At 49.1% G+C, this 15,433-nt stretch overlaps 1 protein-coding gene across 1 annotated transcript in view; it reads right to left on the reverse strand.

Annotated features, from left to right (window-relative positions):
• Nucleotides 1–15,433, reverse strand: part of LOC135283797 (leucine-rich repeat-containing protein 75A-like) — a 57,856-nt gene that overhangs the window by 9,604 nt on the left and 32,819 nt on the right. The window contains exon 3 of the mRNA XM_064394900.1: nt 8,612–8,724. Within this exon, the coding sequence (XP_064250970.1) occupies nt 8,612–8,724 (113 nt within the window). The remainder of the gene's footprint in view (nt 1–8,611; nt 8,725–15,433) is intronic.

The raw sequence follows: 15,433 nt of genomic DNA on the forward strand, positions 1-15,433 counted from the left end.
GGTCCCTGGCACTCAGGAGAAGGAGCTCTGCTGCTGGGAATTCCAACCCCGGGGTGCATCTGCTTCACATTAACACCAAACACTGGGTCCCCCTCAGCCCAGCAGAACACTGCCACCATTGTCCCCTCAGCTGCCCTCCAGTGAGGAGTAACAGGATACAACCTGGCCCACTGCTTCAAAAGAAAAAGGGATTTTTTTGGGTGCCTTTTTCACCTTCTGTTCCAATGAGAGGATTTCTCAGCACTCCTCTCCTTTGTCCCTGCAGCAGAGGCTGAAATTGAATTTCTGGCACCCTGTGGGGTGCTTTTCCTGCTGGGCAGAGTTTTTGGTGCAGTTATTTCATTTTAAATCCCCTTCCCTGAGCCCAGGGTGGCTGCAGCCATTCCCGCAAAGCCAAACAAAGGGAAAAATCCAGGCAAGGAGAACAGCTTGAGCTGCCCAAAGCAAACTCCCTCTTCCCCCAGCACTCACTGCATTGCTTTTGGCAGGTTATTTCCCTGCTGATGGGGGGACTGCAGCCTCCAGCTGCCCCCAAAGATGCAAAGAGAGCAGGGAGCAGAGCTGGGGCTGGCTGCTGGGGCAGAGCAGGGATGTGATCCTGTGCTCCAAGCAGCCAAACACTGCCCAGCTCCCCCATCCCCAGGCACGGCAAATTCTGCTGGACAGGCAGGAAAACCACAAAAAACCTTCCCTGGATTTTCCCTGGCTGCCTGTTTGGCTTCCCTGCTCCAACCTCCAAACGCAGATATTTTGCCTTTTTCTCTGCTCTCTGCACCCACCAGTGACGAGGGTTTGTGTCACTGTGCTCTGAGCTGGCTGCTGCAGAGATCAGCCCAACAACAAATCCTCCAGAGTGATTTGTACATAGTATGTCCATATTATTATGTCAACACATGGTTTTTTTTTTTTGTTGTTTTTTAACCCCAAATGTCCAGCTCAGCATCTTTGGGATAACGAGCCCCACTGGAGGGGCCAGCAGCTGATGAAAGCAGGGAAGGCAGGAGAGGACTGGCTCCAGATGGGCATTTCTGCCAGGCCAGGAGCTGCCAGGGATAATCCTCACTCCCCAGGGCACCAGAGGAGTGACTGCAGCACAAGAGGGTGGATTCAGCCAGGAAAAACCCCCCAGCTCCCCAGGCTGGCGCTAATCCTGGATCAGGGGAGAGTAAAACACCTGCAAGAACATATTGCCACCCTGGGCTGGACAAAAGGGATCAGCCTTGGGGCTCCTCTGACACTGGGATGTGTCAAAACACAGCCTGGCAAGGCCTGGAAAAACTTGAATGTGTCCAGGGGCTTTGGACATTTTCCTGGAGGTGCCAAAATCCCCTTTTGAGATGCAAAAGAACCTTCTGTGCTTCAGATGCTCCAGAGGGTTTTTTTTTTATTTTTTATTTCCACCCCGTCTCCCAGGAGCCAAGGGGTGTGTGAGGATGAAGGGTCGGAGTGGAAGGGGGTGAGCCCAGTCTGTGCCACCCGTGGGGACTCTCAGGGACAGACAGAAGCCCCTGGTGATGCCACAGCCCCCCGCTGTCGCCGTCCCCATTTGCAGCGTTATTTTAAAGCGTTATTTCCAGTCAAAGAGAGCAGCAGCAGCAGCAGTGGGAGGTGGGAATTCACCGAGTTAAAGTGATGGATGAGCTCACTAAACACCTCCATTCACCGCCTGAAAGGGCTGGGGAAATAAAATAAATGTAAAGAGTGCCTATCAAAGCTTCATCATCGAGCTTGATGGTTTTAATTGGGAAATATAGCCCGGGGTGACAGCCAGGCTGGGCTGGCTGGGGATTAAATGGGCTCCATGCCTTTCCCCCATGGAGCAGCATCCAGGCCCCAAAATGCCCCTCACCACCCAAAAAAAGGAGTCAGTGTCTGTTTTGAGACAAAACAAATCATCACAGAGTGTCTGGACCACTTCCAAGCAGGGGGATGAATTATTTTCCCAGCTGATTCCCTCGTTTAATAACAATTTCTACCGGCTGGTTCCCAGCCCGAGTGGTGGGGATGGATTTAAATAATCCCCGCCATGTGTCCATGGAAAAGCTCATTTCCACTCTGCCCAGGAGCAGAGGAGCAATTATTACCAAAAAAATAAATTAAAACCCCACACTTTTCACCATCAAAGGCCTTTTCTAATTAAGCACTGAACTAAAAACACATTTAAGGAGGCACAAGCACCCAGTGCAAGGAGGTGGGAGGGGAGGAAATCCACCATTATTCCTTGATTCAGCTGCAGGAGGAGAGAGCAAAGAGGAGGATGAGGGTGGCTAGAAATCAAAATTTTAAATCCCAGGTAGTGCCTTAAAAACCTGAGGTTTATAAGGCTGCAGCAAAAGTGAGAGGGAAAAGCCAGTGGGGAGGAGTGTCCTGCTGCTCTAAATCACCCCAGCCCAGCCTCAGGTTGTTTCTGCTTTATTTTGCAGCATTTGTGGCTGACAGGAGCAGCAAAAGCAATTTGAGATTTTGTCAGGGTCAGTATTCATCCGTGTGGGGGGAATGGTGTTTGCAGTTTGGGTCAATTGTTTTCAATTCTGGGGCAAGGAGCAGGGAAGGCTCATTTTGCACACTGAGCCAGTGGAAAACCTGAAGTCCCCCCTGGATGTGCCAGCCCTGTGCCACCAACCCGGCTGGCATTTCAGTGGCCATCAATTATTCACAGCTCAGCTTCAGATGCAGCTCTTGGTTAATGGCAGCTCCTGGCTGGGCAAGGTGTGCCAGGAGCTGCAGCCTCTCCAGGGCAGGGATAACCTCTCCCCCAGCCAAACTCAGCTGCAAACAGAACTCAGTTCCACCCAAACCTGCTGGTCTGCTGGCCAAGCAGTGGCACGGAGTGATTTCAGCACCTGCTTGGTGTGGTTTGCTCAGTTGTTCCAGGAAGCAGGGGGCAGATCCTACATCTTCCACTGCAACAGGCACAGGAAAAATCTGATTTTCCCAGAATATCATCAACAATAACTCCCTTTATCCTTTAAAGTTATTTAAAGGATACCTGGAGGCATTTAAAAGATGTGGAGATGTGTTCTTGGCTTTGTGGTGGACTTGATCTCAGAAGGTTTTTCCAGCCTTAATGATCCCATGATGGTGGCAGCTCCTTTAATTGCCACAAGCCACACGTTGTTGCAGAATAATTTCTCAACCACAGCCCTCACAGATCTTTACTCCCCCAGATTTGCAGCATTCCACCTTCCCCCCACACCAGCATTTCATCTGTTCACAGCTTAGCCCTGCTTTCATCCTGCCAAAAGTCTCTGACTCTTTAAACTCAACAGAAGCATCACAGCATTTCCCTTCCAAGCCCCTGGAGCCTGCACTGTGGGGTTTAATGTCCTGAATTCTCTCTGCTTTTGGGCCCTTCAGCATCATCCAGGGGAGAACTGGGTGGGAAAGGAATTCCTTGGGTTGGTTTTCAGCCTCTGCTTTGCTGTAGCATTGGCACAGCCGGGCTGCTGAGCTGGGAGCAGCTCAGGACATCCCTGGGCACTGTCACATCCATCCCTCCCTGCCCGACACCCCCTCCCCAACCCAGGGATAAAGTGCAAAGCAGGGGCACCCCGACACCCTGAATTTATACCCCACTAGCCTGAAAAGAGAATTATTTAACACCAAAGCCTCTTAGTGCTGTACATTATCGACTTTTAAATGACATAGCTTTCTTTTTTTTTCTTTATTCCTCTCTCATTCAAGAAATCCATCTCCAGCTGGATGGAATCCTTCCCTTCTTCCCACTCAGCCTGTGCTGGATGATTGCTGGCCTGTTCCTCCTCTCCCCTCCAACATCACACCCCATTCCCACCAGGACAAAACATTTCAGCAAGGTTTTTGCATGGTCACAAAACCCTGGGGTTGCCAGAGGAGATGTTTGCACATTAAACAGCATTTTTGAGAATATTAATTGGAATTTCTACATAACAAAGAGCTCCAGGGAGCTGCATCCCAGCTTCAGAGGGTTGAGATTTTCCCTTTTTTTCTGGGAAGCAGCTTGGGCACATTTAACCCCAGGTTTAACCTGCCCACCCCACTCCAATCCCTTGGGGTTCCACAAAAAATCCCAAATCCCAGCCAGGCACGTGCAAAGCACCAGCCCCAAATGCTGCTCCTGTTCAGATATCTTGGAAAATGGATTTTCCACAAAGCAAAGGAGCAGCGTGGAAGTCACCCAGCCCATGAGAGAGCACAGACACAGCAGGCACGTGCCAAAGGGAATAAACTCAAGGGGCAGCAGCCAGAGCAGCGTGGGGAGGAGGGAACAGGACAACTGACAGGGCACATCAGGGCTTGTTCCCAGCCCAGCATAAGAGAAAGAGAAAAGGCCCATCTTGAGTAGCTATAAAAATCCAAACTGGGCAGATGGAGGAAATGCCCCATGGCCATGGAGGAGAGCGAGGTGGGGAGGACAGAGGTGATGAAAAGGGCATTCCTGGGATAAAATTACATCCAACTTGTTCTCCCAACTCCTTATTGGTACCTCAAAAAGTTCCTTTTTTTTCCTCTCTGTGTGCCCTGAACCCCATCAAAGTTCCTCATTTGCTGTGTGGGGAAAAGCCAAATCCCAGAGCCCCCTCCTGCTCTTCAGCACCACAAATTCCCAAACATTTCTGCCAAAGCACAGAAAATATTCCCAATTTATTAAGCTGGCTGAGCCCTGTGTGAACTCCACCAAACCAAAGGTGTCTCCCAAAGGTTTTCCACTCTCTCTCCCAAAAATCTTAGCTCATTTCTGTGTGGCCTTCCCATCACATTAAGACATTTATTAGAGAGTGCCTCTGAGCCTGGGCTGAGCATCCCAACCTGAAAGGCCACCAGGAACCAGAGCTTTGCTTTTCTCCACCCCCAGAGCCTCAGGCCACGCTGGACACAGCAGACAGGTTTGGGAATTGCCTGCTTTCCACTGCAAAAGGTGGAAAACTTCACCACTACCCCAAACCAGTGAGTTCTGGGCATTTTGGGGCATCCTCTGTCCCCTGGGACAGCTGTGGAATGTCCATGGAATGGCATCCCACGGCACAGGGAGAAGGGATCACCCACACACATCCAGCTCCCACATTCCTGCTCTCCTGCAGCAGCTCCAGCACACACACACACAGAAATGGGATTTTAATGGCCAGGAGTCCCTGCTCCAGCCTCCTCCCACCTCCTGGGTTTGTGCTGGATGCTCTGAAGGGAATATTTGTTGCAGGAGCTCCAACTTCTCTCCCTCGCCCACCAGCTGCCACAGCAGAGGAGGATTTCCAGCCACAAACATTCCCTTTCTGTTCTCCAAAGGGCTTCTCCCACCATTAAAATTCATTTTTAAATTATTTTTTTCCTTTGTAAAGCAATGCAAGCAGGCACTGCCAACATGAAAGCCCAGCACCCAGCATTCCTGCAGGACAGAAATGTTTTGTGCCCCCGATGAAATCAGGAGTGGGATGCTAAAAGATCATTCCTGCCATCAAAATAAGGCTGCTCAACCACTGTAAATTCATCACTAAATCCAAACACCTTCTGTTCTAACAGGCCTCTGCTCTGGATGCCAAATGCCATGGAGAACATCCAGCTCTCAGGTAACCAGGGGTTAAATCTGCCACAGCCTCACAGAGCCTCCACATCCCAAAAGCTGTCCCAAACAATTAATTTTCCTGCTGTTTTCAAGGTGATTTCTAATGACTTCACATCAGAGAGTGAAAGAGTTCAGGCTGAGTCCCAGGTGTCACCAGCAGAAAGGACAAGTGGCAAAGAAAAGAATGGGCTGGAGCTAAGGAAAACCATCTGGAAAACCCAGGAGAAGTGAGAAAAGAATCAGCTCCTGGCTCTTTCCAGGTGCCAGCATTTGGAGTTTTGCATGAGCGAGGACTGGGAGCTATGAAACAAAAAAATGGGGTCAGAAAGTGCAGAAAAAGACACGTTAGCTCAGCCTGGTGTGGACACTTGGGGGTTTCTCTGAGCAGCAGCAGGGTCAAAAAATCCACAAATTTAGGTTCAGATTGACCCCATTTCATTCTATTTAAACTGAGCTGCTTCACCATAAATTCTTTCCCTGCTTCATGCAGGGTGATTATCAAGAATTGTGTGTAGAAAGAAAAAAATAAAGGGTTTGATGTAAATTCGGACTTACAACGTGAATATTTGATATTCCTTCAGCTGGTGCCCGCTGCCCCATCCTCCCTGCTGCATTCCTGGCTCATCCCCACCACAAGGGACCGGGATATCCCCGGGGATGGTTTCCCCTGGGAAACACCTCCTCGCTGCCAGCCCTGCCCCGCAGCAATGACGGGAGCTTGGATTCCCGGATTGCCTTTGTGAGGCTGAAGGCCGGCGCTTGGCAGAGCAGGAGCAGGGAGATTCCGGGAGCAGGGAGATTCCAGGGCTGGGATGATGTCCCCAAGCAGAGCCAGGCGCAGGGAAATGACTTTAGCAGGCTGCCTTCATCCTGCTGCTGTTGGCTTTCCCCGATTTTCATCCCTGGGTGTTTAATGTATTCCGAGGGAGGCGCGGAGACAGCGAGGGAGAGCCAGACAGATTTATAACGTGCCAAAAAAATAAGGTCATTTGGCAGAGGTTTGGGTGCTGCTGTGCCAGGGCTGGGAATGTCTGCCTGGATTTAGGGAGCACACCCAGCCTGGGAGGAGCTGGGATTAGGGAGCAGAGCCTCCCCCTCTGCCCGGCCAAAAAATCAGCTCCATCCTCTATGCCCATCCTCCTCCTCCTGCTCTGCTTCCCATTCTCACCTGCAACGGATATGTGGGTGTGGATGAGGGAAAGCGATTTTCCCTGCAACACACTCACGGAAAAGGGTGGATCTGTGATCCTGGGGAGTTCCTGCAACACCTGGCAGCAGGGCTGAGTCAGGGCAGTGCCAGCGCCTGGGAATGGGAGCTGACAATTCCCTTGGGAGCAGCACCGGGCATTGGAAACCCCAGCCCAGAGCAGGATGCTCGCTGTAAAAACCCTGTTTTATGGCATTTAGACCTTAGCAAAAGACTGACTTCACCTTCCCGCAAAGGGTTCAACTCACAGCCACCTCCTAAAAGAGCATCTAAACCAGAAATCCAGGAAAATGCCACCCTCCAAAGCCTGGCTGGGGCAGGACCAGCAGCCCACATTGGCACTGGGTCACTTCAGGGCTCGCTGGCAGCCAAAACCTCATCCCAAAACCTGATCCCAAAACCTCACCCCTGCTCCTAAAGCCCCGGACAACCTCAGCTATCTCCCGGCTGCTGCAAGGAAAAGCTGCAGCTAAAGCCCTGCAAATCTCGGGCACGAGGCTGTGCTCACACCGCGGCTGATCCCGGGCTGGGGATTAAGGACAGCGATTGGTAATTAAAGACGCAGGGGCACAAAGCAGGGCTCGAAGTTTGTCCATTTCCAAGGATTTCGGCTGGTTTGGGGGCTGTAAAGAGCTCGGCGATGCGGCAGCAGTGTGAGTTGAACAATGCCCTGATGGGCTGATAAGGGGTGAGCATTTCCGACTCTAATTAAGAGGAAGCCCCGGAGGGTAATGAGCTGCTGGGTCATTACAGCTCCGTGTGCCCGCAGGACACAGCCTGGGAGCTCCAAACTCCCTCCGTTTCTGCTGCTTTACTGGAAACTGCAGATTTTAGCCACCAAGACACCTTAAACCCCACCAAAAACGTGGGTGACACTGCTGGTGAAATACATTTCTCCACGTTTTGGTCTCTCAGGACAGCACTTTGTGAGGATGATAAACCAGATCCCTGGGAGATGTGCTCCTAATCCTATTTGGCCACTCAATCCTTTATTTCCTTGTCTCTTTTTCTTTCCTCCTGTAACCACGTTCCTCCCCTCTGTTTACCTATCCCAGTTTTTTTTCATTGGATTAATTCCCACTACAGCTCCATTACAACCAAAACTCTCCTGGGACCACGAGCCAGCACCTGGATACAAATCCTGACTCTCCCAGATTGCAGCTTTGTTTCTATTTCTCGCTTCCTTAAGCAAAAATAATAAATATATAATGCCCAACATAAGGAAAACAAGCAGCCCTTTCTATTCCCATCAGCCTCATCCACAGGTTTCTCAGCTCCAGAATGACACCAGATGGGAATGCTTTGCTGAGGAGCTGGATGAGGAGGGGATTTGGGTTATTTTTTCCCTATTTTGAACAACAACATTCCTTCTGTGTAAACTGCAAGCCACCGTGGGCATGGTGACATGTGCCTGTACATTAATTACCAGCTAATTAAGAGGTCCTGGAGCAGTTTGGGAGACAAGGGATTTTTGGAGGATGGATGGCTCAGGTTTTCCAGACCATGCCTCCTCCCCAGGCACTGAAGTGCTGCTCTTCTCCACAAGAGGGAAAGGAAGATGGAAATAGAGGAAAACATCTCTGGGGGAGCATGAAGGAACCATAAATGGGGGAAATGCTGCTGAGATTGGAGAGGAAGGAGGATTCTGGAGGCTGGGAGAAGCTGGGAGGTTGGGACACCCCAGCTCTGAGCACTTCCCTTCACTCCGGTGGATTTGTTCCTCCTGTGGCTGCAGGGAGAAACAGGCAGCTCCCACATTTGCCAAAACCACCGTGGAAAACCCCCCTCCCCACTGCCCCCAGCCCCGTGGTGGCCCTGAGGGGTGGCAAGGCCAGCCTGGGGACAGTGACCCAGCAGGGACTCACCAGGACTGCGGCTTCCTCTTCATGATGCCCTGGCGTCTCCACTGCGAGTGGGGGCTCAGGTGGTAGGTGAGCTGCCTGCAGAGCTTCTCCATGGCTCCCAGGGAGTCCCCTTCCTGCAAAAACATGGAAAGGACACGGGGTGAGGGCTCTGCAGCACTGCCACCACACCCAGGTTGTCCTCCGAGCCCAGAGTGGCTCCAGATGGGAGCTGGGAAACCTTGAGTGACCACCCTTAAAACTGTCTAGAAAGGGGGAAAAAATCTGATTGCTAAGATTCTGCAGGACTATTATTATTATTATTATTATTATTATTATTATTATTATTATTATTATTATTATTAATCATTTATATTATTATTGTTATTATTATTATTATTATCCCACCGTTACCATCTGACACCACGCAACAGCTTCCAGCGCTAAAATTTGGCGCAGACTGATTAAATTTGGTTAAATCATCCATTCATTACCACCAAAAGCTGCTTCCCAGAGGCTTTGTGAGCTGATGGAGTCTTGGGAAGAGAAAATCTCACAACATTTAATTGTTAGGAAAAATAAAACATGAAGAAATGTGGCGTCTTCTCGATTTTGGATCAAATTTCCACCCCAAGGGATACTGGGCTTGGAAAACTTGAACTCTGAAAGTTTCTAAGGATGTGGGTCTAGAAATTTTGGGTCCTAAAAATAAAATAAAACCCAATCCTCAGTATCCAGACTGTTCCATCATGTTTCAGGATTTTCATACACATGATCTGCCATCCAATAATTCCAACCACCCATCCTGCAGTGCCTCTCTTGCTCTCTGAAAGGTCACAGGCAGAGATGAACCTGACTGAAATATCAATAACGATAAAAAAAAAGATCCAAAATGCGACAATTTGTGCTGTCTGCCTGGTTTTATCAAACTGCTGCATCATTAGGGAGGACACAGGAATTAAAGAGGAAACCCTACAATAAACAGCCTGGGCTGCTCAGCCACAGGGATGGCTCAGGATTTTCTGGGAAAATCCAGGCAGGAATGCTGAGGAAGGTACTGCATCTCCTCTGCCTGGACAGCCAATTATTGCTGCCTTCATATCCTCCCTGAGAGCTCAGCTTTTGCAGCCTAATTTATGAAATGTATGCAATTTATGCAATTTATTCGCCCCCTCACCTCTGCATCAGTGGAGCGGGACCGGTCTTATAAAGACATCATAAATATTGAATTACCCAGGAGCAATTGGGATTTTGACAAATCACTTGGGGGTGTACAGGGAAACAATTACAGCAGGTTTTCTCAGGGTAAAAAAAACCAAAACCCCACAACAACCACAAACCCAGGACATTTCTGCAGGTGGCTGGGGCAGAAATATCAGCCAGGATTTGTGGGTTTTGACTCCACTCTAACAATGAAGTAATGTCTTAAATTGGGAGGGTTTATTCCCAGATATATCATGATGATTCCCATGAATCACAAGCTGATTTTCCAGCTGATTTTTCCCTGCTAATTCCAGGGTGGTGCTTGCCCAGCTTGCCAGGGGATTTCAGGTAGAAACTGCAGATCCAGGGATCCCAGCAGGACACAGGGTATGGAAAACCCTGGGAACCAGGAGCCACTTCCCCCTGAGCCTCTGATTCCCAGGAAATCTGGGTTTGTAGGAGCACATTTAAACCCCTGCTTTTCAACACCTTGTTCACCACCACGCTGAACCCAAAATCTGGGTTTTCATCCCACAAATTTAATTCCTCAGCGTTCCCACAGCTGCTCTCCCACTGCAGGCCCTGTGGCAAAAACCAGCCCCGGGCCTGGATGAACCCTGGGAGGCCCAGCCTGTGGAATGAACACTGAGAAAAATAAGAAAAGCAAAATTTTACCTCACATTTCCCACTGGAAAGCCTGGAAAAGCAGGCAATTCCTTAATTAGAGCCTCAAAACATTTTGGGAAGGCAACACTGCCAGCAACACCTTCCCGGCTGTGGAAGCACCCTCCCCAACATGAGAAGAAAACACCACGGATTTTGACACCTCTCTATATATTTTTTTTTTTTTTAACCTGCCAGGTGCCAGCAGCTTTCATTTCATCTGCTTTTTAAAACAATTTTAAGCATTGCAGCAGCCCCTGAAAGAGCAGAGCCCACCCTCAGGGACGAGCGGGGGTTTCCAGCTCCGAGGCCTCCCTGCAAAAACTGGTGTTGAAAAGGAAACAATGTGCTAAAATCGTGAGGGGGAAGGACACCGGGCTGGCATTTTGTGCTGCAAATTGCCTCCAAAATAACCCTGGAAAAAAACAATTCAAGCTGTCTCCAGCCTTATCCCAGCTGAACTGTTGGGGAAGTGAAATGATTCACAAGAGAAACACGGAGAAGCTGAGAAACTAAAAAAAAAAACCACAAATTTTTGCTGTTTCAGGTGTGTCATGGCCATCTTGCCTCTCCAGTGAGGTTTTTGATGAGGTTTTTCTTTCCCCTCAAGCAGGTCCCAGACCTCCAGATGGCCGAGGGAAGCTCAGGCCTGAACTTCCCATCCTGAATAATAACTTCAATTCCTGAATAATTCAGCCCAGAGGAGATCAGCTCAGCAAACCCAGCCCATCCATGCTGGTACAGGAGCAGGACAAGAAGGAATATTTTAATCCTTTCTCCACATCCTTCATGGCCTTCCCACCCTTTCAGCCCTTTTTCTTCACAAGCTCAACTCCCAAGCCCTGCAGGTCCTGGGATATTTCTGTTTTGGAGATTTAGAGCACATGATACTTGCACACATCAACCCTGTAGATTAAAAAAAAAAAAACAACAAAAAAAACCCCACAAAAAACCAAAAAACAAACAAACAAAAAATACCCCAACCAAACAAAACAAAACAAAACAAAAAAAAAAAAAAAAAAAACCCAACCAAACAAAAAAAACCCCACCCAAATAAATTTCCCGTTTCAGAGCCCTCCTAAGGCACAGGATGGGCTCCTTCCTTCTGCACACCTCATTCCCACAAATTCTGTGCTTCAGGAACCTCCATTTTTTAGGTTTTTACCCAATACTTCTGCAGCCTCAAAACTCGCGTGCAGGAGAAGGGACTTTGCTGGTGCTGTGCCAAGGGCTCCAAACAAAAGCTTTTCCCTGTTCCTGATCCAAGTCTATCAGGAAATAATTGGAGCTGACACACACACCCTGGTGGGACTGAGCCCAAGAGCTTGTTTGGAAAGGGAATCAGCGTAAAAATCAGCTTAAAAATCAGCTTTAAAACCAGCCCAGCTCGTGCTGGCAAGGTTTGAACCTCACTGGGGAATGGGGAGACACCCAGCTGAGGGGATTAGCCTGGGGAGGGATAATGCCAAGAATTCCTGTGGGGTGCTTCCTCTGCCTTGGGATAACATCTCTACCCTGCACCATCAGCACCCTCAGAATGATGGAAAAAAAGCCACAAACCCCTCTGGGCAGATCCTGCTGCTTCAGGGGTGAAGCACTTCCCACAACATCAAAATCGAGGCAAAAAGCTCTTCCTGCCACATCTCCATCAGTCTCCATCACATCACTCTTGGAAGGTCAATATAAAGCTGATTTGTTGTGGTCAGAGGGCAGGGAAACCTCAACCTGCAGAGCCTGAATCCCACAGGACTGGGTTTTGGGAAACCCCGAGTGCCCTTTCCAAGGAAAGGACAACAACTAAGCACAAAAATTGCACTTTCTAACCACCAGAGCCCAATCCCAGCAGCAAATGCTCCTGAAATAACACACAGGAAAAGCATCACACAAGATGCGGCCCCTCTTACATCCACAGGGGGTGGGAATGTGCATTTTTTTATCTGGTTCCCAAACTCTGGGAGAAAAACTGCATGGCAGGCCTGGGGAGATGGGACAGACCACACACGCACAGAGTCCAGCCTTCCCAGCTGATGCTGCTGACAGGAAAAAAGCTGGGATGTGCCTTTTTCCTGAGCACTGAGCTCCCAGCCAGCTGATGAATGCTGGTGAGGAGCCCCCAGCTGAGCTCCTACAGATCCATCAGCCACACATCTGGGAATATCCATGAATCTGTTCCCACTGCCACGATCTACAGCTCCTGCAGGGAGAGAACCCTGGGTCACACACAGCAAAAATGCTGTGGGCAGCACCTAATGGATCCCTAAGGGTTTTAGCTGTTATATTTTTCATATATTTGCAATCCTGCAGCTCTTTAGTGCATAACTCTAAGCTCCATATACAGTGCTGTTCTCCCATTTGGTCAGACACAAAAATTCCTCTCCAGGCCTGGAAATCAAGGACATCTCACTGCCTCAGGCACTGAGAAATGTAAACAAAAGTGAGTTGGGGGAGCAAACTTGGGGTAAATGACTTTATTACCTGAAGCTGTAATTGAAGATTAACCCCCAATATGCAAATGGACCAAAATTATGGAAGTATAAAAACCTGTGACCCCACATCCATTTTGGGCACAGCCCCTGGGGGACTTCATCTGCCCTAACTGTACCTGAAGGCCCTTCAATAAATATAAATAAACTGCTTTTTATTGCCTTAATTCTCTCTGGCCTCTGCTTTTAGGTGGCCCAAAAAGGCACCAAATCAGCCCCTGCAAGGAGCAGGAATACTGCACAGCTCCCTCCTGTCCTTCCATCCACACTGGAAAGCTCTGAGGAGAAGTTGAGCCCTGCTGAGCACTTCCAGGCAGCAGCCTTGGGATGACTCAAGGAGCTCTCAAAGCCCAGCTTTGCAAGACTCAGCTCAGGGGAGCAGATTTTGGGCAATGCCTTCCACTGGATCGTGTCCTCTCCAAGCTGGCAGAGCCCCAGCACAATTCCTGACCTCTGGATGAGCCGTGGAGCACAGGAGGGATGCAGGGAGGGCTGGGAGCAGAGCATTTCCCTGCAAAGGGCCTCTTTCTCCATCATTCCTGCTCTGCTCCAGCCCTCTGCAGAGGAGAGGGCTGCTGGGAGGAGCTGCAGATTGAGGGGATTTGAATCCCTTAACAGATTTCAGCTGGGAATGGGATTCGTGGCACTGTGCAGTCCCCAGCCAGCCCTGCTCCCACGGGATTTGCTCCGCAGGAAAACAAGGAAAGGAGGCACCAGCCAAGCCCTGTGGGTCCCCAGAAAGGATGGGGGGACCTGGGCTTGTGCTGGGGACCGCCAGGCTCCTGCTGCTCTGGGTGAAGGAACGGGAAATGGTCAAACCCAGTGTGACAGATGAGCAATGTGATGGTTGATTCTCACAATTAAAAGGTAAATATCATGTATATATGTTAAGAGAAGTTTTATATAGTTGTGTTTTACCCCCCTTGTGTTGTCATCGGGGGTGCCCTGGGTTTGGGACATTTGGGAGGGTCGTTTGTTACTCTGGCAGCACCTGAGCTCCAATCAAGATTTAATGAAGTGATCTCCACCCCTGGGCAGCACAGAAGGAGTGGATGGACAGAACTTTGGGAGGGGCTAAAAGGGTTAAAAGGTGAAACCTCCATTGTGTGGGAGAGCACATGGTGGGAAAAAAATCCTCTGCTCCTGGCGCTATAATATTTTCTCTATTCAGTCTTCTGTTGTATTTTTGATAAGGTTTTAATAAACCTTTAAAATTTTGGAAGTATCTTTTCTCACACCAGGGATCAATGGGAGCAGGCAGAGGTTGGGAGTTGGGATTTGTGCCCTGCCAAACCTGCAGGGAGCCCTGACCCCGTGGCTGAGGCATCACCCAGCACCTGCACAGCACCTTTCACCACCCCTGGGCACCTTCCTGGCTCTTCTGCAGGGCAGAGGGATTTTCACCATGGAAAAACAACCCTGGGAAGAGCTGGGCCATGGTTCCACTGCAGATAAATAACCCTGGAGTCACTGCCTGTCCTCCCTGCATCACCTCATGGCCAAGATCTGGGTCGCCAAGCTGGATTTCAGGGCTGCTCCAAAGGAGAGGAGGAAGGAGGAGGACGCAAAGGAGGTGATAAAGATGTTACAGCGAATTAATTTGTTTTCATTAAGAAATGAATCCCTGCTCCTCCTCCAGCAGCAGAATCCCTGGGGATGGGCAGAGCCCTGGGGGCTGCACCGGGGCCAAGAACCATGGAAAAGAGGCCAACATTAATGATTAAAGAGCCCTGGTGAAGGATTCCTGCTGCAGCACAGCAGGGGAGTGACCCAAATTAGAACAATTAGCCATTGTCTGGGGGCTGCAAGGAAGCAACAGATTTTTTTTTTTTAGCTATTACACAGTTCCCACATTTCTGTCACTCACAATCAATCTTAAATAAAAACGTGCTGTCCTGCATATCTGAAAAATGAGAACTCCCTGGCCTTCTCGAATCTATCAAAAATCAAATCGGAGTTTTTTTCTCCTCCCCTTTTGTGGTTCCTTTAGAAGACTTTTCACACTTGCAACATCCCTTTCTGGATTTGCAGCTGTGAGGCACGAGCAGCTCTGTCCAGGCACACACCACACTTATCCTGGGAACCCCATTCCCTGCCCAGGAAATATTTGGTGTGGGGATCCCTCAGTCAAGATTTTTGCTTTTCATGCTGTTCAGCAGACAATGAGCCTTAAAACATGACCTATTTCACACCTTAAAAATAAAGAGAATGAGAGATTTCCTTCCAAATACTTTTTTTGTTTTGTTTTGGTTTTTTTTTGTTTTGTTTTTTGTCTTGGATGATCAGCTAGGACAATAGGATAATAGTTTGGATTATTAAGCAAAAAACCTCAAGTGGTTGAAAGACAAAAAGAAATGCTCACAATGATAAATGGAATTATTATCCAGTTAAACAAAGGCATAAAACAGTGAGACATGCCCTGGGAAGCCCCAGGGGAGAAAATCCTCAATGGCTTTAATGTGTATCCAATCAGTTATCCCAAATTAGCAGGAGGCAA

The sequence above is a fragment of the Passer domesticus genome, chromosome 19 (genome assembly GCF_036417665.1).
Source record: "Passer domesticus isolate bPasDom1 chromosome 19, bPasDom1.hap1, whole genome shotgun sequence".
NCBI classification, from domain to species: Eukaryota; Metazoa; Chordata; class Aves; order Passeriformes; family Passeridae; genus Passer; species Passer domesticus.